Here is a 24532-nt window from a genome sequence, read left to right on the forward strand (position 1 = left end):
GGACTTTGACTAGGCCTCTCCAAAGTCTTCATTTTGTTTTTCTTCAGCCATTCAGAGGTGGATTTGCTGGTGTGTTTTAGGTCATTGTCCTGCTGCAGCACCCAAGATCGCTTCAGCTTAAGTTGACGAACAGATGGCCGGACATTCTCCTTCAGGATTTTTTGGCAGACAGTAGAAATCATGGTTCCATCTATCACAGCATGCCTTCCAGGTCCTGAAGCAGCAAAACAACCCCAGACCATCACACTACTAGAGTTGGGCCGAACGGTTCGCCTGCGAACGGTTCCATGTGAACTTCCGTGGTTCGCGTTCGCGTCCCGCAGGCGAACGTTTGCGGAAGTTCGGTTCGCCCCAAAATGCACCATGGAGGGTCAACTTTGACCCTCTACATCACAGTCAGCAGGCCCAGTGTAGCCAATTAGGCTACACTAGCCCCTGGAGCCCCACCCCCCTTATATAAGGCAGGCAGCGGCGGCCATTACGGTCACTCGTGTGCCTGCATTAGTGAGAGTAGGGCGAGCTGCTGCAGACTGTCTCTCATAGGGAAAGATTAGTTAGGCTTAGCTTGTTCCTGGCTGCATACCTGTTCTGTGAACCCACCACTGCATACCTGTACTGTGAACCCACCACTGCATACCTGTTCATTGAACCCACCACTGCATACCTGTTCTGTGAACCCACCACTGCATACCTGTTCAGTGAACCTGCCAGGCTGCCACTGCATACCTGTTCTGTGAACCCACCACTGCATACCTGTTCTGTGAGCGCACCACTGCATACCTGTTCAGTGAACCCACCACTGCATACCTGTTCTGTTCAGTGGACCCGCCACTGTATACCTGTTCAGTGAACCTGCCACTGCATACCTGTTGTGTTCAGTGAACCTGCCACTGCATACCTGTTCTGTGAACCCGCCACTGCATACCTGTTCTGTGAACCCACCACTGCATACCTGTTCAGTGAACCCACCACTGCATACCTGTTGTGTTCAGTGAACCCGCCACTGCATACCTGTTCTGTTCAGTGGACCCGCCACTGTACACCTGTTCAGTGAACCCGCCACTGCATACCTGTTGTGTCCAGTGAACCTGCCACTGCATACCTGTTCTGTGAACCCGCCACTGCATACCTGTTCTGTGAACCCACCACTGCATACCTGTACTGTGAACCCACCACTGCATACCTGTTCAGTGAACCCACCACTGCATACCTGTTCAGTGAACCCACCACTGCATACCTGTTCAGTGAACCTGCCACTGCATACCTGTTCTGTGAACCCACCACTGCATACCTGTTCTGTGAACCCACCACTGCATACCTGTTCAGTGAACCCACCACTGCATACCTGTTGTGTTCAGTGAACCCGCCACTGCATACCTGTTCTGTTCAGTGGACCCGCCACTGTATACCTGTTCAGTGAACCCGCCACTGCATACCTGTTGTGTTCAGTGAACCTGCCACTGCATACCTGTTCTGTTCAGTGGACCCGCCACTGTATACCTGTTCAGTGAACCCGCCACTGCATACCTGTTGTGTTCAGTGAACCTGCCACTGCATACCTGTTCTGTGAACCCGCCACTGCATACCTGTTCTGTTCAGTGAACCCGCCACTGTATACCTGTTCAGTGAACCCACCACTGCATACCTGTTCAGTGAACCTGCCACTGCATACCTGTTCTGTGAACCCACCACTGCATACCTGTTCTGTGAACCCGCCACTGTATACCTGTTCAGTGAACCCGCCACTGCATACTTGTTGTGTTCAGTGAACCTGCCACTGCATACCTGTTCTGTTCAGTGAACCCGCCACTGTATACCTGTTCTGTTCAGTGAACCTGCCACTGTATACCTGTTCAGTAAACCCGCCACTGCATACCTGTTGTGTTCAGTGAACCCGCCACTGTATACCTGTTCTGTTCAGTGAACCCACCACTGCATACCTGTTGTGTTCAGTGAACCCGCCACTGTATACCTGTACTGTTCAGTGAACCCGCCACTGTATACCTGTTCTGTTCAGTGAACCCGCCACTGCATACCTGTTGTGTTCAGTGGACCCGCCACTGCATACCTGTTGTGTTCAGTGGACCCGCCACTGTATACCTGTTCTGTTCAGTGAACCCGCCACTGCATACCTGTTGTGTTCAGTGAACCTGCCACTGCATACCTGTTCTGTGAACCCGCCACTGCATACCTGTTCTGTTCAGTGAACCCGCCACTGTATACCTGTTCTGTGCGTCGCCTAAGTCACAATAGTGTTAAGTACCTCACCTTTATCAAAATGAATGAGGCATGGATCCCGGAGGGCTGCTGCCCGCCCCAAGACTAAGTCAGTCCCCGCACACACAGCATCTCTGCCTGCACGCCGTGTGACTGGCTGCCTGGCCTGCCCCAAGAAGACTAAGTCGCTCCCAGTCCCTCCACACAGCATGTCTGCCTGCAGGCCGCTTGACTACCTTCTCCGCCACCACCAACAGGGTCCGGGACACGGATTGCTGAATTTTTTAGGCCGCTGCTACCAGCGGCCGCTGTAATAATTTTTCTGGTGCGTGTACATGACTGCCTAATTTTTCTGGCTGCACTGCGGGCAGCTGCAACAACAAAAGAAAAGGCATGTACATGCGCCCATTCCCCTTCGTGATCATTACCTTGCCGTGGTGAAGGGGCTTGCGTATCACAATGAAGCAATGACCGGCGCCTAGATGAGTGTCTCGGGGGGCACACAAAAGATAATAAGGTCGTTGCTTCATTGTGGTCAGACCAAATTTGATCAGCTGGACAGTCACTGTTCTGTCATTCAGCTACATCAGCCAGGCGACCATATGGGCTGTAAAGCCACCAAAACCTGCACTCTCGCCATGGTGCGCACCAGTCCAGCACGGCCGTCACTACACAAACAGCTGTTTGCGGTGCGTTACACGGTGAGTTTGGTGTGTCAGTGTGAAGCAGTACCTTAATTACACTACCTGATTGATGTATACACATGCAAGATGTTTTAAAGCACTTTAGGCCTGTCATTTAGCATTCAATGTGATTTCTGCCCTTAAAACGCTGCTTTGCGTCAAATCAAGATTTTTCCCGGGGACTTTTGGCGTGTATCCCACTCCGCCATGCCCCCCTCCAGGTGTTAGACCCCTTGAAACATCTTTTCCATCACTTTTGTGGCCAGCAGAATTTTTTTTTCCAAAGTTCGCCTCCCCATTGAAGTCTATTGCGGTTCGCGAACTTTTCCGCGAACCGAACGTTCCGCAGAAGTTCGCGAACCCGGTTCGCGAACCGAAAATCGGAGGTTCGGCCCAACTCTACACACTACCACCACCACTATATTTTACTGTTGGTATGACGTTCTTCTGCTGAAATGCTGTGTTACTTCTACGCCAGCTGTAACGGGACATGCACCTTCCAAAAAGTTCAACTTTTGTCTCGTCGGTCCACAAGGTATTTTCTCAAAAGTCTTGGCAATCATTGAGATGTTTTTTTAGCAAAATTGAGACGAGCCTTAATGTTCTTTTTGCTTAAAAGTGGTTTGCACCTTGGAAATCTTCCATGCAGGCCGTTTTTGCCCAGTGTCTTTCTTATGGTGGAGTCGTGAACACCTTAATTGAGGCAAGTGAGGCCTGCAGTTCTTTAGATGTTGTCCTGGGGTCTTTTGTGGCCTCTCGGATGAGTTTTCTCTGTGCTCTTGGGGTAATTTTGGTCGGCCGGCCACTCCTGGGAAGGTTCATCACTGTTCCATGTGTTTGCCATTTGTGGATAATGGCTCTCACTGTGGTTCGCTGGAGTCCCAAAGCTTTAGAAATGGCTTTATAACCTTTACCAGACTGATAGATTTCAATTACAGTACTTTTGTTCTCATTTGTTCCTGAATTTCTTTGGATCTTGGCATGATGTCTAGCTTTTGAGGTGCTTTTGGTCTACTTCTCTGTGTCAGATAGCTCCTATTTAAGTGATTTCTTGTTTGAAACAGGTGTGGCAGTAATCAGGCCTGGGGGTGACTACAGAAATTGAACTCAGGTGTGATAAACCACCTTTAAGTTATTTTTTAACAAGGGGGGGGCAATCACTTTTTCACACAGGGCCATGTAGATTTGGAGGTTTTTTTTTCTCACTAAATAATAAAAACCATCATTTAAAACTGCATTTTGTGTTCAATTAGGTTATCTTTGACTAATAGTTAACGGTTTTTGATGAGCAGAAACATTTAAGTGTGACAAACATGCAAAAGAATAAGAAATCAGGAAGGGGGCAAATAGTTTTTCACACCACTGTATTTATTCATTCTGTCTTAAATTTAGCTATAACTTGGTACATGCATGTGTGTTTTTTGTACTTATGTTTTAACATGATCATTTTTCTATAGTGGCTTTTGCCATTTTAAATGTATGTACATATCTCTTTAAGACAGGTGTAACGCCCTTGGGAGGTCCTTACCTACTATATAACCTGTTTAGTACATTCATGTGTAAGCTATGATTAAGGAGCCATGCTTTGCTCTGATGCGCGTGAGCTTTTACCTGTGTGTCTAATGATGTTGGAATAAATATTGGAAGTTTAACCCAGCCATCTGATATAGTGGAATATTCTCTCCAGGGATGCCTGGAGATCATAGATCACCAGTGGAGCCTGGTGTATGTGAGTTACTTTTCTCCTCTACTCCATTTGCGCTTCTGAGTATGAGGGGAGAGATCACATTTGGCTACCTATTGTGGGGGAGGCTCAGTATATTAGGGGATACTGCTGGCTACCTACAATGAAAGGTCCTTCTGGCTAACTATACAAAGAGCTACATCTGACTACCTATGCTGTGGGGCTACCTATACTGGAGGGCTATATCTGGCTACTTAAATGAGGGGCCCCTCTTGCTACCTAAACTAAGTTGACTATTTATACTGGAGAGATACTTTTGGCTACCAATACTTGCAGACTGCTTACACTGGGGAATGCTCCCTAATACTCAACGTCCCTCTGGATACCTTTTCTGGAGCACTATCTATACTGGTGTACTTCTGCCACCCTATACTAAGGGCCACCTAATACTTGTAGGGTACCTAATATTTGAGGCCCCTCTGGCTATTTATACTGGGAGCTGCTTAATAACAGGGGGTACCTCTGACTATGTATACTGGTGGAGATATCTATACTGAGGACTAATACTGGGGGCTCCTCTGATTAAGGGGCTAGTATCTAATACTTGGAGGTACTTCTGGATAACTATACTGGGAGAGGCTATCTAACGCTGGGGACTCCTCTGACTATCTGACTCCTCTAACTGCTGATGGAGCTATCTATGCTGGGGCTACCCCTTTTATTGTGGGTGTGATTCTGGTGTGTGTGTGTGTGTGTGTGTGTATGTGTGTAGGGGGTGAGGTAACACAAAGGTGCCTTATAATTTTTGGGGGGACCCCAAACAAAATTTTGCTATGAGGCCCTATGATTTTTGGCTTTGCCCCTGCTTATCCCCTTGGACTATGCATGCCCTATATGTGTTATTCCTATTGTGTAAAGCGTTCCATATTTTCCACTTTCATGTATGATGAATTGCTGACCTATTCAGTTGTTGTTAATCTGTAACCCATTGCGTTGTAACTGTCTGTACTGTTTATTATCTATTGTAAAGCACAATGAAAGTGCTGGTGCAAAATGTACCCAAAATAATAATATTTTTTTCAGAATATGAGAGATGGACTCCTTTTCTTTCTCCTTTCTCTTTGCTGGATGGAGCAAGACTATGCCAATAACAAATGAAACAGCTGCAGGCCATGCTAAATGATAGTCTTTGTTTTTAGCAGCAAAGGTGCAATGCCATATTTACAAAGTGAAAATGGATCATAGCTCTCTTGTAATGTGTGCATGAAATAGGGGCTCAAGGAAAAATGGGCAACCTTTTTAACTAATAAAATTATCATTAATATCTACCGATATTCTTCGCTTTTAAAGTGTAAATATTGAAAATTATTGTAATAATAAAATATTGGTATATATTAACAAAATTTTACTATAACTTAATCTAACTCTATTTTCCCACAAAACCTTCCCCCTCCAACGTCTAATCCTAACCCCCCCCCCCCCTTCGCGATGCCTAACAATAAAAAACCACCCTTCTTGACATCTAAACCTACCCCCTACCCGCTCTTGATGCCTATTGCATAACCCTAAACCAACCTTTTTGACACCTTAACCTAAAAACCCCCTTCTTGATGCCTAACCCCAAAACCACCCTTCTTAACACCTAACCCCAAAACCACCCTTCTTAACACCTAACCCTTAAACCCCCCTTTTTTGACACCTGACCTAACCCTAAAACCCTCCTTCCTGATGTCTATCTCTAAAACCCCTCTTCTTAACCTGATAACGTTCAAAAGGATAATTTTCAAAAATGAATAATTTATAAGTACAAAACATTAAAAAGGTAAAAAAAACTATAAAATTCTGATTTTGAAAACGATAAGAAATAAAAAAAAAAAACTATAACGTCATTTTGAAAACAATAATTATCCCACGCCCCAAAATACTGCTTTGGGCACCTAATAGCCGATATTCGCATTAACGCCTAAGGGGCGCCCACATTTTCGCTTCCTTATAATACCTGCTGTCTTTCATAAATGAAGTAATCTTTAAAAATACTGAGTGCAAATCTTTTATATACATGTATACATTTTTCTAAACTGACCATTTTTTCACAGTCTAATTTCAATAATCTGACAAGCCAGTTACAGTAATAATATTTTCTTTACATCTAATGACAGGGTGGAATCTATGTATTTACTCTTCTGGATACATTTGCTGCAGGAACCTCAATATTGTTCGCTGTCTTAATAGAGGCAGTCGGAGTATCATGGTTTTACGGTATGTATAATGCTCAAGATTTTTTTCTTGAGACTGCTCATGCTTGCTACCTCTTTTATATAATATCAGCATATATACGGTAACTCAGACGAGCAGTGCTAAATGTAATACGTAATTGGATATTTTGCAAACACAAAACAAGTAACCTTTTTCCAGTACTTAAAGGGAACATGAAGTGAGAGGTATATGGAGGTTGCCAGGGCCATATTTATTTCCTTTTAAACAAGACTGGTTGCCCGAAAGGCTAGCAAAAGCCCTTTAGAAGGAGCTCCTGCAGAAAAGCATTACAGAAAAGCTGAAATCATATGCATACTGGAACAAACAGATGTAAGCTGCGCACTGGACAAAATATATATTTGTTCCAAATACTTTTAGAATGAACCACAAACGTTCCAGGGCAATAAAGGAGTGCTCTCACAGAATAGATCACCCTAATTTTTGGTCATTTCTGCTAACATTGCACTTACAATGTGTACATTAAAACATAAGAACATCAAGGATCATGTAGCCAAGAACCTCCTCCAATATGCTGTCTAACCATGGCCAGTGGCAAGACCACCTATAGGTGCAACCAAAGAGGGAGAAGTTCTCACAGCTCACTGACTCTGTGTGTGGCTAGGTCACCTTAAACTTGTAACTAAACACACACAGTTCTAACCTATGTAAATCTGCACTAAATAAATTGTGCAGCTGACAAGTTTCTCAGTAGCTGGCAATACAGTTTAACTACCTAATTGTGTATGTATACATATTTCTGCCTAACCACTTCAGCATTATAAATCACAGTTCTGAACACAATAAACCCTGTAAACACAGTTCAAAATAAAATATACCTATCTACCAGCTATATTTCCATGAAGCATACAGTTCTCTCGCTGTCTACGTCCCTAGCTACTCTCTCACAATGCAAGAGTGGAAAACCCCTCCCTTTATATCTACCTGCGGTGAGCTCTGTTCTCAGTGGTTGCTGGGGCTTGCTTTACATCTTTGAATCAAATGATTGCCTAGCAGATGCCCATTCCACACTTCCCACCAGGGGCGTACCTAGAAATCCCTGGGTCCCCCTGCAAAAAAAAAAATCCGCCCCCCCCCCTTTCGGGGACTTCTGGGGGGCAGGAAAGGTCACAGCATAAGAGGAGAGTGTGGCAGATCGGTGGGGAGGGGGGAAATTCTCCCCCCCCCTCGGGCTCTCCTCTCAGCGCTCCCCCTCCTGTAATCATTGGTGGCAGCAGGCTGAATACATTACCTCCTTCTCGCTGGAGGTCTTCCAAACTCTAAGAGCAACTTCCTGTTTACACAAAGTTGCATGAAGCTCTTAGAGAACGGAAGATCTCCGGCAAGAAAGAGGTAATGTATTCAGCCTGCCGCCGCCGCTGCTGCTGCTGCCACCAATGATTACAGGAGGGGGAGCACTGAGAGGAGAGCCTGAGGGGAGGGAGTGGGGGGGATTTCCCCCCTCCCCACCGATCTGCCACATTCTTCTCTTATGCTGCGACCCCTCCTGCCCCCCAAAAGTCCCTGAGCGGGCCCTAGGGGGGCCCTGGGCCCCCGGCAACGGCAGGGGTCGCATCCCCTATTGTTACGCCAGTGCTTCCCGCATGCATTTTGGTGACATAGTGTATGCCCCCCCCCCCCCCCGTGCTTTCCACTGCAGTTGTTTGTTTTGTGAAAAAGCGACCACATGATGAGTCACTGGGTCTCACAGAAAAGTTAAGTAAGCGAGAAAGATGAGCTGTGGGAGAGTCCATTTCCTTGCGATATCAAACTTAACATATTTGTTCACCCATTCTTGTGCGCTACAGTGAGTTCACTGTTCTTTTATACATATGTGGGGTAATAGCTGCTGCTTCCTATATGTGGGATAATGACATGCAGCATTCATTAACCCACATATGAAAAGCAGCAATCATATGTGGGAAGATGACTGCTGCATTTCAAATGAGGCCATGTTTGCTTCATCTCATATGTGGTGTAATAGTTACATAGTTACTTTGGTTGAAAAAAGACATACGTCCATCGAGTTCAACCAGTACAAAGTACAACTCCAGCCTGCTCCCTCACATATCCCTGTTGATCCAGAGGAAGGCGAAAAAACCCTTACAAGGTAAAAATTCCTTCCCGACTCCAGCTGGCAATCAGATAAAATCCCTGGATTAACATCATTGGCATTACCTAGTAATTGTAGCCATGGATGTCATTCAACGCAAGGAAAGCATCTAAGCCCCCTTTAAATGCAGGTATAGAGTTTGCCATAACGACTTCCTGTGGCAATGCATTCCACATCTTAATCACTCTTACTGTAAAGAACCCTTTCCTAAATAAATGGCTAAAACGTTTTTCCTCCATGCGCAGATCATGTCCTCTAGTCCTTTGAGAAGGCCTAGGGACAAAAAGCTCATCCGCCAAGCTATTATATTGCCCTCTGATGTATTTATACATGTTAATTAGATCTCCTCTAAGGCGTCTTTTCTCTAGACTAAATAAACCCAGTTTATCTAACCTTTCTTGGTAAGTGAGACCTTCCATCCCACGTATCAATTTTGTTGCTCGTCTCTGCACCTGCTCTAAAACTGCAATATCTTTTTTGTAATGTGGTGCCCAGAACTGAATTCCATATTCCAGATGTGGCCTTACTAGAGAGTTAAACAGGGGCAATATTATGCTAGCATCTCGAGTTTTTATTTCCCTTTTAATGCATCCCAAAATTTTGTTAGCTTTAGCTGCAGCGGCTTGGCATTGAGTACGATTATTTAACTTGTTGTCGATGAGTACTCCTAAGTCCTTCTCCAAGTTTGATGTCCCCAACTGTATCCCATTTATTTTGTATGGTGTTAGACCATTGGTACGACCAAAATGCATGACTTTACATTTTTCAACATTGAATTTCATCTGCCATGTATGTGCCCATATAGCCATCCTATCCAGATCCTGTTGCAATATAACACTATCTTCCTTAGAGTTGATGATTCTGCACAATTTTGTATCATCTGCAAAAATAGCAACATTGCTCACTACTGTATCCACTAGGTCATTAATAAATAAATTGAAGAGCACTGGACCCAGTACAGACCCCTGTGGGACCCCACTGCTAACAGTCTCCCATTTTGAGTATGATCCATTGACCACAACTCTTTGTTTTCTGTCCATTAGCCAGTTCCCTATCCATGCACACAGACTCTTCCCCAGTCCTTGCATCCTCATCTTTTGCACCAGACTTTTGTGGGGAACAGTGTCGAATGCCTTAGCAAAGTCTAAGTATATCACATCTACAGCATTCCCAATATCCATATTAGCATTCACTACCTCATAAAAGCTGAGCATGTTAGTCAATGATCAATTAGTATCCTATATAATAATTTACAAGTGTCCCTGCGTCCTGTCGGTGTGTCAGTGCTTTTGCACTACTGTGCAAGTCAAGCACTGACAGCCATTGGCACAGGACGCAGGGCGGGCGGGCGGGCGGGCCAGCCGGCCGAGCAGGCGGACATGTGTGCGGGGTGCGCGCGCACTGACTGGCGGCGGTGGCGGCGTGAAGAGACCTAGAGCCCGTTTTTCTGTTTCAAAATATTTATTGAGTTTTACATTTTAAAGAGAAATGGTTACAGTCATGTATGGTTGCAGACCAATTTATAACAGAAGCACAGCTCATGACCCAACATAAGATGTTATACAGGTGTAGCCGCTGAAGTTTCCATTAGTCTTGCCATGGCGTCACAATCAGAGTAACGTAATATGATCGCGGAAACTTTCCATCAAGGTCACAAGCGCAACCAGGAACATATGTAGGTGGCCAATTGGCCACAGAGAAAGGTGAAAGAAAGAGAAGAAGAAGGAAGGAGAAGAAAGAGAAGACGGGGAAGAAAAGGGAGGGGGAGTGTGTCAAAAGGCGAATCCTGATGAGATACTTGTTTAGGGCCTTCAAGGTCTTGGGTGCCTGAGTCTTTAAGTGAGACCTTCTGATAGCCGCCAGGGTTCCCAAATTCTGTTATATCTGTCTATCCTTTTCCAGGGTAGCTGCCATCTTTTCCTGGATCATGAAAGCGGTTACCCTTCTTTTCATTTCCAGGAAGGAGACAAATTGTGTCCTCCAGGCTTGGGCAATGCTTTGCTTGGCCGCTACAAACACAAAATGTGCTAGTGCTTGCTGGTCTCTGTTCAGAGAATCTATTTTGTGTGTAGGTGTAAAAGGGCGGCCCAGGGATCTTTTGCTATCTGGACCCCACACAGGGAGTGAAGGAGTCTGAAAATTTTTGAACAGTACCTGGAGAGCATTGAGCAAGACCAAAAGTGTGGACCATGTTACCAGGGGCCCCACATCCTCTGAAACAGAGGCCAGAGTTCGCACTAGATACATGTTTTAGTCTAGTAGGGACCCAGTACCAACGTAACAAAACTTTGTATGCAGATTCTACTATTGAGAGGTTTATGGATAGCCTCGGAAGTGTAGTCCAGACTCCAGGCCTTCTCCCATCCCTCTCTGGGCCTAGACCCTCGCAAATCAGACTCCCACCGGGCCATGTACGAATGAATGGGGGGGCTAGGGGGCTCATTCAGGGTGGTGTAGAGAACTGATATAATTCCTTTAGAAAAGGGATTTTTGGAACAGAAGTGTTCAAATCTGGTTAGGATCAGCGGATAGGATATTAGGGGCGGCAGAAGGGACATAAGCCAGTGGCGCACCTGCATGTAGCGAAAGCGCTCTACATTGGGGATTTGAAATTTGTCTACTAGCCTTTCCCAGGAGAGGACACCTGAGCTGTCTGTTAGTTTTTGGATTTGCTCGAGGCCCTGGTCCCTCCACCACCTGAAGCTGTAAGAGTTATACAGACCTGGCGTGAACAAGGGATTATTAATAAAAGACATGAGCGGAAGGGACGGGTGTGACGGATATTGCGAAAGTCGTGCGCGTAAACGCCAACGATTTTCGCAATAGTCGTGCGCAGTTCCTGTCAGTCTTGGGTAAATGCACAATAGATGTCAATTTCCCTCTCTCTTACTGAGTACAGTAACCTCCCCCACATCCTGTGTCAGGAAAGAATTTCACAAGTAGGCAGACCACCTGGGGAGCAGCATTTGGTACATAGCTCATCTTTCCCCAAAAGGAAAACCAGCTCAAACTGGTTGAGATTCAAAATTTCCCTCCAAGCGTATAGCTTCACACAAAGGGAACGTTAACTTATTAATAATTCAAAATAGGTTTGTCACAGCAAGACCAAAATTACATTTCCTGATACCTAGGAAACAGGTCTATAATTCACATGAATTATCCTTCTCTAGCTATCAGGAATCAATTGAGAAACCGCTTTATCCGGCATGCGTAGAGCAAATTCGTTAGACTAGGCGTGTATAGTCTCATTTAATACAGAGTCGCATGCTGCTTATGAATATGGTCTCGGATCTGCGATGCACCCATCTGGGGCGGAATTACACAAATTATTAATAATTGGTACATTCCTTGCTCCAAGTCTGTGGGTGGTAACCTGACTTGCCAGGAGGTAACCCTGCCTCCAACACACCTACTTTCCAGGTAGTGACCGCCCCAAAACTCTGGTCAGTAAAAAGCGTTTGCAAGGAACTCCACCCAGTTCTTCAATTTACATCGACTAGGGAAGTCCAGACATGTGCTCACGGAAGAACCGGGCGCATGTTGTGTACCAAGGACTTTTAAGCTGAATGCCTACGTTTAAACTGGACTATTTTCTTCATGATTCAAATGGACTGCTCAGCTAACTAAGTAAGAACTTTCTGTTTTATTCCTTTTATTTTTAAGCTCTGTGTTTTATATGCTAATAGGTGTATATAACTGTATGTAATGCATTTGTGTTATTAAACGTTTAAAAATCGTTTAGCGGTTATGACCTGTTGCTGAACATACACAATCGTACCTATCCTCCTGAACTCGCTACCCTGTGTTTAATAGAAGTATACATTTATAACCCGTATGCGAGAACCCGGCCCAGACATAACGATCTGCCCCAGATTCTTGCATACTGCTAGGGGTTACTAAAGTGTTCTCGAAGTCCTAGTAAAATTACAGTAGCGGGCTGTGTAACTCGCTTGGTGGCAGATCTTTGAATTGTATATGTGTGTGGAGTGATTCGGTTGGTATCAGAACGCTCCCTTCGCGAGTCAGTTCATCAAATTGCGAATGCGGGTTACCCTTCGTGATGAACAAATGACCGTGTAAGAGGATTTCTGACGCTGATCGATTTACCCCACCCGCAGACCGGCTCGCGGTCTGTGACAACGGGAACATCAGGCCTTTTGAGTATCGGATTGAGTCCCAAACCGCTAAACAGTGTAGCATTACCATACTTAGGTTAGTAGGTCGATGAGGTTTAGAAAGCCAAATGGGAGTCTGAATTGATTGAGGGAATGATGTTGAGATATCAAAATATGCCCAGAGGAGCATTCTCTCGCCCTTATATAGATCTATCAAATGCACTATCTGGGATGCCTGGTAATAACTGGTCAAATGTGGTACCCCCAGACCTCCTGTGCTTTTATGGGTATGCATTATGGATTTAGAGATCCTAGGACAAGAGTTCACCCATATGAACTTAGCTAGTTTGTTTTGGAGCATTCTAAGAAAGTAAGGGGGGACCTTCACTGGTAGCATCCTATAGTAATAAAGGATCCTGGGCAAGAGTGTCATTTTTATCGCATTAATACGGCCCAGCCAGGAAAGGTTATATGTGGACCATTGTGAGAGCCACCTGGAGAGAGAACAAGACAGGGGGTAGTAGTTCAGGTTGAATAATGTCTTGTGCGAACTAGTTAGGTTTATACCCAGGTATTCAATGTACTCCGAGTGCCACTTAAAGAGACACTGAAGCGAGACTAAATCTCGCTTCAGGTCTTATATATAGCAGGGGCACGTGTGCCCCTGCTGAAACGCTGCTATCCGGCGGCTTAACGGGGGTCCCTTCACCCCCAACCCACCCCCCGCAAAAGTTGGTCGTAAAATGGTCGCTGGTAATCTTCTTCCTGGAGGCAGGGCTAACGGCTGCAGCCCTGCCTCCCAGCGCGTCTATCAGACGCGCATCGCCGCCTCTCCCCCGCCCCTCTCAGTGAAGGAAGACTGAGAGGGGCGGGGGAGAGGCGGAGATACGCGTCTGACAGACGCGCATGGGGCAGGGCTGCGGCGGTTAGCCCTGCCCCAACCAGGAAGCGCTCCCCTGCTGCACGGAGGGGGTTTGGGGGGACAGGGACCCCCGTTAAGCCGCGCTATAGCGGCGTTTTAGCAGGGGCATGCATGCCCCTGCTAGCTATGAGGTCTGAAGCGAGATCTATTCTCGCTTCAGACTCTCTTTAAATGTGTATTGAGACTGAAGAGAGGAGCGGGACTCTGGGACCAAGGTAACATTCAAAGCTTGGGATTTATTTGGGTTTATTTGCAGTCCCGAGGCCTTAGAAAATTCTGACAGCAGGGACATCAACTCAGGTATTGAGGATTCAGGTTTTGTGAGAAAGAGCAGGAGGTCATCAGCAAACAGGTTTTGTTTGTGTGTAATTCCTGCCAGTTCTACTCCTGAGATCCCATCATTCTGTCTTATGGCAATGGCTAGGGGTTCCATTGCCAGGATAAACAGAATGGGTGACAAAGGGCACCCCTGTCTCGTTCCTCTATCAATGGGAATGAGGTCCGACATATAACCCGCATAATGCACTCTGGCTGAGAGTCTAGAGTACAGCACCTTGATCCAGTTTATAAACGCCTCACCGAAACCCCATTTCTCCAGCACCTTGAATAAATACTGCCAGGAGACGGTATCGAAAGCTTTATAAATATCTAAAGCTAAACATAGTCCTGGGATTTTCCTATTATGCATCAGCTCAATCACTTGCAAGGCTCGGAGGATAGCGTGTGTTGCCTGTCTGCCTGGGACAAATCCCACCTGATCTTTATGTATTATGGAAGCTAAGAAATGATTTCTACGTTATGCTAAAATTTTACTAAGTAGTTTAAGATCTATATTCAGGAGTGAGATGGGTCTGAACTGGTGGGGTTCCAGGGGTTCCTTATCTGTTTTCGGGATCATGGATATGTTTGCGTGTAGTGAATCAGCATGAGGGTAAACTCCCTTCCTGAGCTAGTTGAACACTGAGGTTAAAAGGGGTGCTAACTCCTCACTGAACTTCTTATAAAACAAACCTGTGTAGCCATCCGGCCCTGGGGTTTTGGAAATCTTAAGAGATTTGATGGCTACTAGGGCTTCTTCTTGTGTAATTACCTGGTCTAGGTTCTCAATTTGGTCTGCTGCAATTATGGGAAGAGAAATTGTATCGAGGAAAGATTTAATAGGGGTGCCAGAGTGCCTGGAGGGGCGACTGTACAGGTTACTTAGGAACTCTTGAAAACTATGAGTTATTTTCTGGGGGTTGCACGTTACCTGGTTAGTAGATAGGCACACTGCTAATGTAGGTGGCTTATAGATCCTATTTCTGAGTTTATTTGCCAACAGAAGGTGGGATTTATTCACCCATCTATAATATTTATTTCTCTGCCAGCGGAGGTATTTCTCCGCCGCTTCTGTTTGTACCGAGTCAAGCTGAGCTCGAAGAGAGTCTCTCTCTCGTTTCAGCATGGGTGTAGGTTGTGTTTTCCACTCTGCCTCTGCCTGTTCCAGTCTTAGGGTGAGGGCCTGGGCTTTCTGAATGCGTTGTCTTTTTAGATGGGTAGCTAACCCGATAAGTCGGCCCCGTACCGTGACTTTCAAGGCTCCCCAAAAAATGATAGGTGACTGTAATGACCCTCTATTGTCTTCTGCAAATTCTGTGAGGAAGGATCTAATCTTTTTTAGGGTGGATGGGTCTGATAGAAGGGAGTCATTCAGTCTCCATCTAAAGCTGGTTTTCCTTGGGACTAAGGATGAAAGGCGGATCATTAAAGGGTTATGATCCGACCAGGTTACCGTTAGAATTTTAGCCACGTGGGCATTAGGGAGAAGAGGCTGGTGCAGAAAAAAATGGTCTATCCTACAGAAGCCGTCGTGTGGATTAGAATAAAAAGTGTAATCACGGGTATTGGGGTGAAGATCTCTCCATACATCAAAGAGGCCTTGTGCTTTAAAGAGCTCTGCTACTGCATTGGGGCGGGGGACCCCTGGGTTTTGTGAGTTCGCCTCCAGGTGAGAGGGGCGTGATCTATCGGTTACTTCGTTTAACACTGCATTTGTGTCTCCACACATGAGTAATGACCCTTCACAGTGGCTATTTATGACCTGAATCAAGTGGGACAGGAAGCGTTCCTGAAAGCTGTTTGGGGCATAGTAGGACACCACCGTGATAGTGGCATCATACAGTGTTCCTTTCAATAGAAGATAGCGCCCTGTGGGGTCTGAGATTTGTTTTGTGCATTTAAAGGGTAGACCTCTTCTAAAGGCTATTGTTACCCCCCTCACTTTCTCGCGTGCCAATGAGTGAAACACCAACGGATAATGATAACTAAGGTAGGAAGGATGGGAGGAGACCGAGAACCTGGTTTCCTGGAGGCATATTATATCTGCCTTGCAAGATTTATAAAACTGAAATGCCTTTGTTCTCTTTTGAGGGACGTTGAAACCCTGGACATTATGTGAGATTACAGAGAGAGATTCCGGATCAACATATTCAGCCATTTGAATCAAAGGAAGCAACACGATTCCAGATCAAAACCCAGACAAGCCACATTTTCCTTATTGTCAGGATTGCTGAGTGACACAAGTGGTGGGGGTGAAGAAGAAGAGGGGAAAGAGTTAGAAAAAGAAAATAGCAGATGAAAGATCGAAGTATAGAAGCAAAGAATAAGAAGAAAAAGATGCATCCCTCCAGAAGGAGGCCAAATGGAGGGAGGCTGTGCGAATCACACAAACGGCCTGTTCTGTGCTGACACAGAAGGGGCCTGGGTCTCCACAAAGAGCTCCAGAACTTGGAGCATCAGCGTGGCTAAACAAGGGTGGGTGGCCTCCCTCACCTGCATTGTCTAACAACAAACTTACAATAAAACATTACATCATTCAGAACGTTATTCATCAACCATATTCTGGACCTGCCTCGGCCCAGGCTATCCTAGAATATCCCAACATTAACTATAGTTAGACAAACATTTCAAGGGCGTTATTGGGGAGATTAAAAAATATAGTACCCTGAGCTGAGCCAACCTATTTAACAAAAACTCTTGTGGGCTAAATGCGGGCGGACCATCTCGAGCTGGCTGACCGCCACTATAACAGTTACCTGGGCCCTCACTTAGGTCGGTGGGGGGGGGGGGGGCATGGGGGACAGGATTAAGGAGAGGATTTGGGAAAGGGGCAAGGGAAAGGGGGGGGGGGGGGCAGAAGAGGGGATTCATAGGGGGGGGGGGAGAGAGGGTTCAGGGCTAGCAAACATAATACACTTCCTGCCCAGGGGGACTGGTGTCCTATTCCAGTACCGACTCTCCGACTGCGGTTATAGTTCTAGCAGCTCATGTTTTTTAAGAGTTCTTGTTGAGTGGAATGAATTAAGTCTGGGTGATCGCAGCCACCAGCGACCAAGGGATCTTCCCACGCAAGAGGGGGGACACAAGGCAGCATGTTCGGGTAGGGCTTGATTAGGGGCTATAGATGTTGTCCAACTCAAAAAACCAAACATGGAGTTCAAGTCAATCCTCCTGAGCCACGAACATCAACTGAGCAGGCATTGTGAGGAAAAAACAAACAAAACAGAAGCGTAAGAGGAACTATTAGGCATAAGTATGAGATTTTTCTCGTCCCCCTTACTTATGTCCCGTGTAGGAGAAATCTCAATCTGAAATCTCCCTAGTCTTTAAGGCCACTTCAGGGATCAGGCCAAAAAAGGGGGCGAAAATGAAAATGAATTCAAGCGGGAAGGCTTGATACAAAAACAGAGCAAATCCTTTCAGCCTGGATCCGATAGTTGAGAGAGCTGAGCAAGGTTCTTGCGGCGTCTGGGTTTGTTTCGGCGGGGTTTCACTGTGTCCCAGAGTGGGAGAGATCTCGAAGAGTGCTGGCTATGAGCGGGCGAGCTCGCTGGGAGACAGAGGCGAAGTTGTTCAAATTTCTGCTGGGCCTTTTCCAGAGACGACACGGATACCTGCTCTTCTTGGTAGGTAAAAGTCAGCTTAAAGAGGAAACCCCACCTGTATTTTATCTGCTTAGCAAGTAGGATCTGTAGGAACGGCTTCATTGCTCTCCGGTGCTGTACTGTAGCCGGGGCCAGGTCGGCGAAAAGCTGATAGTTGTTTCCCTGGAAGGATAGCTCGCCTTTATCTCTTGCAGCTCGGAGCAGCGCTTCCTTGGTAGTATAAAAGGTGGGTTTGAGTATCTCGCGGAGGGCAATTTTGCTTTAAAGGAGTCAGGGCTCTGTGAATGCGGTCGAACTCCAAGCGATCTATGGGGATGGTTGGGTCTAGCTCCTGAAAGAGCGCCGTGATCATGGAGGTGAGATCCGTCACTGTCTCCGGGATTCCCCTGACTCTCAGGTTTCCTCTGTGGGCTCTGTTCTCGAAGTCCTCCATCTTTAGTTGTGAGGAGTAAGCATCGGTCTGCAGGGTCCCGATGTCTCTATCGTGGGTCTCCAAGTCTATCTCTGCCTTGTCCATTCGCTTCTCAAGTTCACGAGTCCGGGTCCCCAGCTCCCTGATCTCTTTCTTAAGTTGGGATGTAATGCGGGCTGTAGTTTCGTCTAGCCTACGCAGCAGTATTTGCTCAAACTGTTCTAGCAGGGCTTGGTCATGGGCGCGCTCACCTGCTGTACCCCGTGGGGTTGCTGAAGCTTTCTGCTTAGATCTGGTGGATAGGCGGAGTGAGGAGACGCTACTGTCATCTGAAGCTGGGCCCGGAGACTCGCCACGCTGGTTCTTCCCAGACGCCATCTTGGGCGTTCACCGTGGTTCACTGGGGGCTCGATATCAGCTTCCCTGGTCGTTTGATTTGTTCGATGTCGGTGTCCCGTGAAGGAGGACCGCCTTGCCGTCAGGTCTAGCGTGTTAGGCTGGTTGTGGGATGCCGGAGGTAGGTTAGATTACAACGGATGCAGCTGAGGGATGCAGAGCGAGGTTAGATTGCGGCCATCTTCCTCGGCTGCCGGCCACGCCCCCCCTAGAGCCCGTTGTTAAAGGGCTTAGATCAACTAGTTATTATATATTATAATATCCTCTATAATAAAACCCCTTTGTCTCTGCGTCCCATTCCTGCACTTCCTCTGTGTGTGTGTCCCATGTTTTTCACTACTGCGCATGTGCAGGGAGGGATGCAGAGACAGAGGAGAGCTGAGGGAGGAAGGGGCCAGAAGGGGCATGCGGCAGGCACGTGCATGGCGTGTGTACAGCGGGCGCACGCATGCGCGGTGACTGTGTGGCAGTCACGGGGAAGGATGACAGGAAGGGAAGGGGAGGGGAGGAGGGGGAAGGGGAGAAGAGGGAGACGGGGTTTCAACACAGACCTAGAGCCTGTTTTGAAAAGGGCTAAGGTCTACTAGTAGAGTATAATATCATAAGATATTATTATTATTATTATACATTCTGACAGGTAATGCAACATGGTATATGCAATTTACTACACAAACTGCCCAGACAAAGTTCTATACATTGAGGAAAAGAAACCGTACAGAAGATGTTAATATGCACCACTGCACTGTGACACAAAAAAGCAAGGACACCCCATTAATTATGTTAATTTCAATACAGTTACACTTAAAAATGTAGTCTTGAAATTAACTTAATTAATAACATTACTTATTTTTTACAACATTCATTTATAAATTATTTAGTCAGTGTTTTCCAGTTGTAAAATCTTCCCTCATCCCAATTTACATTCTGAAATGTATAACCAGTACCGACATCTTTAGTCCTGTCAGGTGATCGCTGTGCATAAAACCCTCAGTAAACAAACATTCAGCAGAGGGAGATACTGTATGCTTGGCAGTTGAAAACAGACATTGGCCTCAATTCACTTATGCTGGGTACACACTATGAGATTTTCTGGCCAATTAACTGTCAGATTGATTATTGCCAACATGTCCGATTTGCTTTCCGATCAATTTCCTATTACAGTTAACGGAAATCGGTCGGAAAATTAGGAGATCGATCGGAAAGCAAATCGGACATGTTGGAAATAATTGATCTGACAATAAATCGGGCAGAAAATCTCATAGTGTGTACCCAGCATAAGGTCATCTCCTGTCTTAATCTCTAATAATGTTTCTAGAGTTGTTACCATGGTGATAAGGCATGTAGTATTCAGGAAACATTTTACCTCAGGCAAACCTAAAGTTAACTCTTCTGTCTTTAAGTTAACTTTTCAATAACTCCAGAATTCTAACGTTAAAGACACACAGTGTTAGACCAAGCACTCCAATGGAGATAGGAGTGTGCTAAAGCTGATATGACCCTGATGCCCAAGGGTCGCCAATTCAAGAAACCAAGATCAGCAGCACCACTCTTGAAGAAATAGCTCTTTATTCAGACACGTAATTAAAATCACATCCCAAAAAAAAAAGAATTGGCTTATACACAGCTACAGCCCACTGTTTCGAATGCTTCTTTGTCAAGCTGCAAGCTCATAATTCATTGAGCCTCAATTCACTAAGATCATGCTGGAGATAATAAGGCAAGAGAAAACACAACACAGTGAGAGAGTTATCTTATCTCTTCATTCCTTAAGTTACCTCCCCTGTAGTTAAGCTACCTCCTCTGTGGTTATTTCCACATGCAGTTAATTAACAGATGTCTAGAATTCTGGAGTTATTTTAAGGATTGTAGGGTTAACTTAAAGACAGAAGAGTTAGGTTTGCCTAACGTAAAATGTTTCCTGAATACTACATGCCTCATCACCATGATGATAACTATAGAAACGTTATTAAAGACAGGGGATAAGCTTGGTGAATTGAGGCCATTATTTCCTCCAATGCAATGAGGTTCACAGACAGCAAAATGTCAGGGCCATCCTGACATCACACTGTGTGAGGGGTTTCAATACAATATCAGCCATAGAGATGCCCTTGATGATCTACTCCAGAAAAGGTAAAGATTTCTTGTGGGAATGGGGGTGGTGCCTACTGAATGGGATCAAGTTCAATCCTGGGATAAAGTTTCTTTTTAAAGAGGAGCTGTCAGCCTTGCTATCTCAGAAAAAAAACACATATATAAGTAGATAAATACTTGTTCTACTTACATAACATATTTATTGCACTGCCCACATTTTGATTTTAGGGATTTCTCTATAGTAAAAAAAGAGAAAATCCATGTTAGGATTCTACATTTTAACTATGTCTATCTTGTCTATCTTGAAGCCAATCCTGATGTCATTTCCTCCCTTTCTCTCCTTTGCCTGATTGTGTATGCATTGACCACCCTCCTCCCAGTCGTCAAGCACTCCCACCAAGCTCTGTAATAGAAAGTACATTGTCTCAGCATGATAAATATTGGCCAATCAGAGAGGAACAGAGGTGTGGGTGGGGAAAACAGGAGGGGAAGAGGCTTCAGCCAATCAGGCTGCATTAGTTAAAGGGGCACTACAGCAAAAAACTGTAAAATTTTAAATATGTACAAACATATTCAAATAAGAAGTACATTTTTTCCAGAGAAAAATGAGCCATAAATTACTTTTCTACTATGTTGCTGTCACTTACAGTAGGTTGTAGAAATCTGACAGAAGTGACAGGTTTTGGACTAGCCCATCTCTTTATAGGGGATTCTCGGGGCTATATTTATTTTCAAAAGCACTTAGTGAATGGCAGTTGCTCTGTCCAACTGCCAAAAAAACTGTGTAGGGAGAAGCCGGCCAACAACTTTGTATAAATCCTTTTTAGGGAATATCTTTATAAAAAATAAAAGCCTTGCTGAGAATCCCCTATGAAGAGATAGACTAGTCCAAAACCTGTCACTTATGTCAGATTTCTACTGCCTACTGTAAGTGACAGCAACATAGGAGAAAAGTATGTTATGGCTCATTTTACTCTGGAAAAAAAAGTACTTCTTATTTGTCTATGTATAAACATATTTTAAATTTTAAAATTTTTCGCCGTAGTGCCCCTTTAAGTTTGAGAGGAAAGTAAAAAAGCAAAGAAAGACAACCCAGCATGCCATGCAACTTTGTTTGTGCGGCAATGTACCAAAAACTGGGGAACAAAACTGGGGAATGAGCATTTATCAACAAGAAAAGTAATAGAGATTTTTAATGATTAAATTGCCTGGTTAGCATCCTTATTACTTGTTCACCAGACAAAAACTTGGCTACCTATGGTGGCGGTGGTTGGGGGGGGGGGGACGGACTATAGTTACTTATACTTTGAGGCCTACCACTGGACTTGACTGATCACTGCTTTCCTGCCACTAGAGTTGCCCAATCAGAGCCTGCATGCCACTAGAATTGATCTATCAGAGCCTGCCACTAGAAGTTATAGATCACTGCCTGCCTGTCACTGATTGCTACCAGCCACCATTAGAATAGCTGAATAATCAATGAAATCAAGCTGGGTATGTTATTATAAGACACCTGAATCTGATTTGTGCCATGCAAAGTAGTGGTATACTCCTCGCTACAGCTAGCTGTGCTTTTGATTTTTTTTTAGCTGAAAAGATCATTTATATTGTTTGGTGAAAAACTACTGTGTACAGGTGTACCCCAATGTCATTGACATCTCCTCCAACAACACATTGAAGTTGGACCAATCAAATGTCATGGCAACTGATTTCAATTGGTCCACTTTTAATCTTCAAAAGTATTGACCAACCTTCTATCACTAAAATCTACTTATTACAACTTGCTTGTGGTTAGAAACTATTTATCCCAATATTTGTTCATATAATGTCCTTGTGATTTGTATGATCTGCTAGTAGTTGGTAATATTAGCGTATATTTAGTACATTCTACATGTCATTGGTAATATCTGCACATTGTTGGTATTCTCTACTGTGCATTACATTGTGTAGATTTATTGAATAAGATAAAGGTGGTGTGATATGCAGGGTGTGTCCTGTGGGGTGGAGCTTAGGGGCCATATCTTTAGGCTCCTGAGTTGTAAATGCGTCACTGATCTAAACACAGATGAGATCTTTTACACTTCAAAGGAAGATTGTGTGACATTCTGTCAAATTGCTGTATAAGTTACATTCACTTTTGTACGGTTCTGATCCATTGCTGTATGTCTGACAAAGAAACTTGACATCTTGAAAGCTTACATTAAAGTTATTATTCAAATCAATGTGTCTTGGTTTGTAGTCAGCATTTATGCTCCACAACAAACATTGGACCATACTTCCCAAGTGTTTTCGACAACTCCATCTCCTCATGGAAAATATCAGGTTTTTCCTTATTTTCAAAAGCACTTACTGAATTATGGCACTTACTTAACCCAACTACCACAATAGTGTGCAGGCAAGTAGGGAGGCTAGCCAGCATATTTGTATAGATCTTTTCTAGAAAACGCTTTTGTAAAGAATAAAGGAAGTAATAAAAATCCCCCATGGAGAGATAGATCAGTCCAAAACATGTCAGATAACTTTTACTGCACACTGTAAGCAAGAGTAACGCAGGCAAAAGATGAGGGGAATTTAGATCTTATAAGTATGTGTACACATGCATTTTACATTTTACAATTTGTTGTGATTGTAGTCCTTTAAAGAGGAACTCCAGTGAAAATAATGTAGTAAAAAAGTGCTTCATTTTTTACAATAATTATGTATAAATGATTTAGTCAGTGTTTGCTCATTGTAAAATCTTTCCTCTCCCAGATTCACATTCTGTCATGTATTACATGGTGACATTTTTACTGTGGGCAGGTTATGTAGCTGCTCCTAGCTGTTTTGGCTGTTAGAGACAGCTGTAAACAGCTAATTCCTGTCTGTAAACATTGTTACATTGTGGCAGTTTGCCCAGAGTACCGCGGTACTCAGAGCTTCTTGTGGGAGGGGTTTCAGCACAAAATCAGTCATACAGTGGTGCCCCCTGATGGTCTGTTTGTGAAAATCATTATATTTCTCATGTAAAAGGGGGTATCAGCCACTGATTGGGATAAAGTTCAATTCTAGGTTGGAGTTTCTCTTTAAGTGGAGTGAATAGTGTGAGGCAGAGGAGGGAATGGGAGGGGGATAGGAAGGAGCATAACCACAAGTCTGCTTCTACCTGTCTAAAAATTTTCTAGGAGTAATTACAGCGATCGGGGGAACAAGGCGACAGATGGACAACACACAGATGAGCATATATAGTTACATATTTTGGTTGAAAAAAGATATTCGTCCATCAAGTCCAACAAGAAAAAATAACTAAATAAAATAATAATAATAATAATAATAATAATAAAAAAAACACCATACTGAACCTGCATATACCCAAGTTATTCCAGGGGAAGGTGAAAAGCCTTACAAGGCTTTGGCCAATTAGCCTTAAAAGTAATACATTCTTTCCCGACTCCAAATGGCAGGTAGATAAATCCCTGGATTCAACTCTTACCAGGAAATACCTAAAATTATAGCTGTGGATGTCTTTCAATGCAAGGAAAGCATCCAAGCCCTATTTAAATGCAGATATAAAGTTTGCCATAACTACTTCCTAAGGTAAGATGTTCCAGATTTAACCACTGTCACTGTGGAGGATATCTGTGCTTTCCTTAGGTAGCTTTGACTTTCGTTAGTAATACTTTAAGATGCAATGACCCTGTCAAAAGACTGAAAATGTATGGTTATTGTTGGTATTTCTGATTAATG

At 44.6% G+C, this 24532-nt stretch overlaps 1 protein-coding gene across 1 annotated transcript in view; it reads left to right on the plus strand.

Annotated features, from left to right (window-relative positions):
- Nucleotides 1-24532, plus strand: part of SLC6A2 (solute carrier family 6 member 2) — a 444356-nt gene that overhangs the window by 364146 nt on the left and 55678 nt on the right. Inside the window, exon 10 of the mRNA XM_068261624.1 lies at nucleotides 6744-6843. Coding sequence (XP_068117725.1) covers nucleotides 6744-6843 — 100 coding nt within the window. The remainder of the gene's footprint in view (nucleotides 1-6743; nucleotides 6844-24532) is intronic.

The sequence above is a fragment of the Hyperolius riggenbachi genome, chromosome 11 (genome assembly GCF_040937935.1).
Source record: "Hyperolius riggenbachi isolate aHypRig1 chromosome 11, aHypRig1.pri, whole genome shotgun sequence".
Lineage (NCBI taxonomy): Eukaryota > Metazoa > Chordata > Amphibia > Anura > Hyperoliidae > Hyperolius > Hyperolius riggenbachi.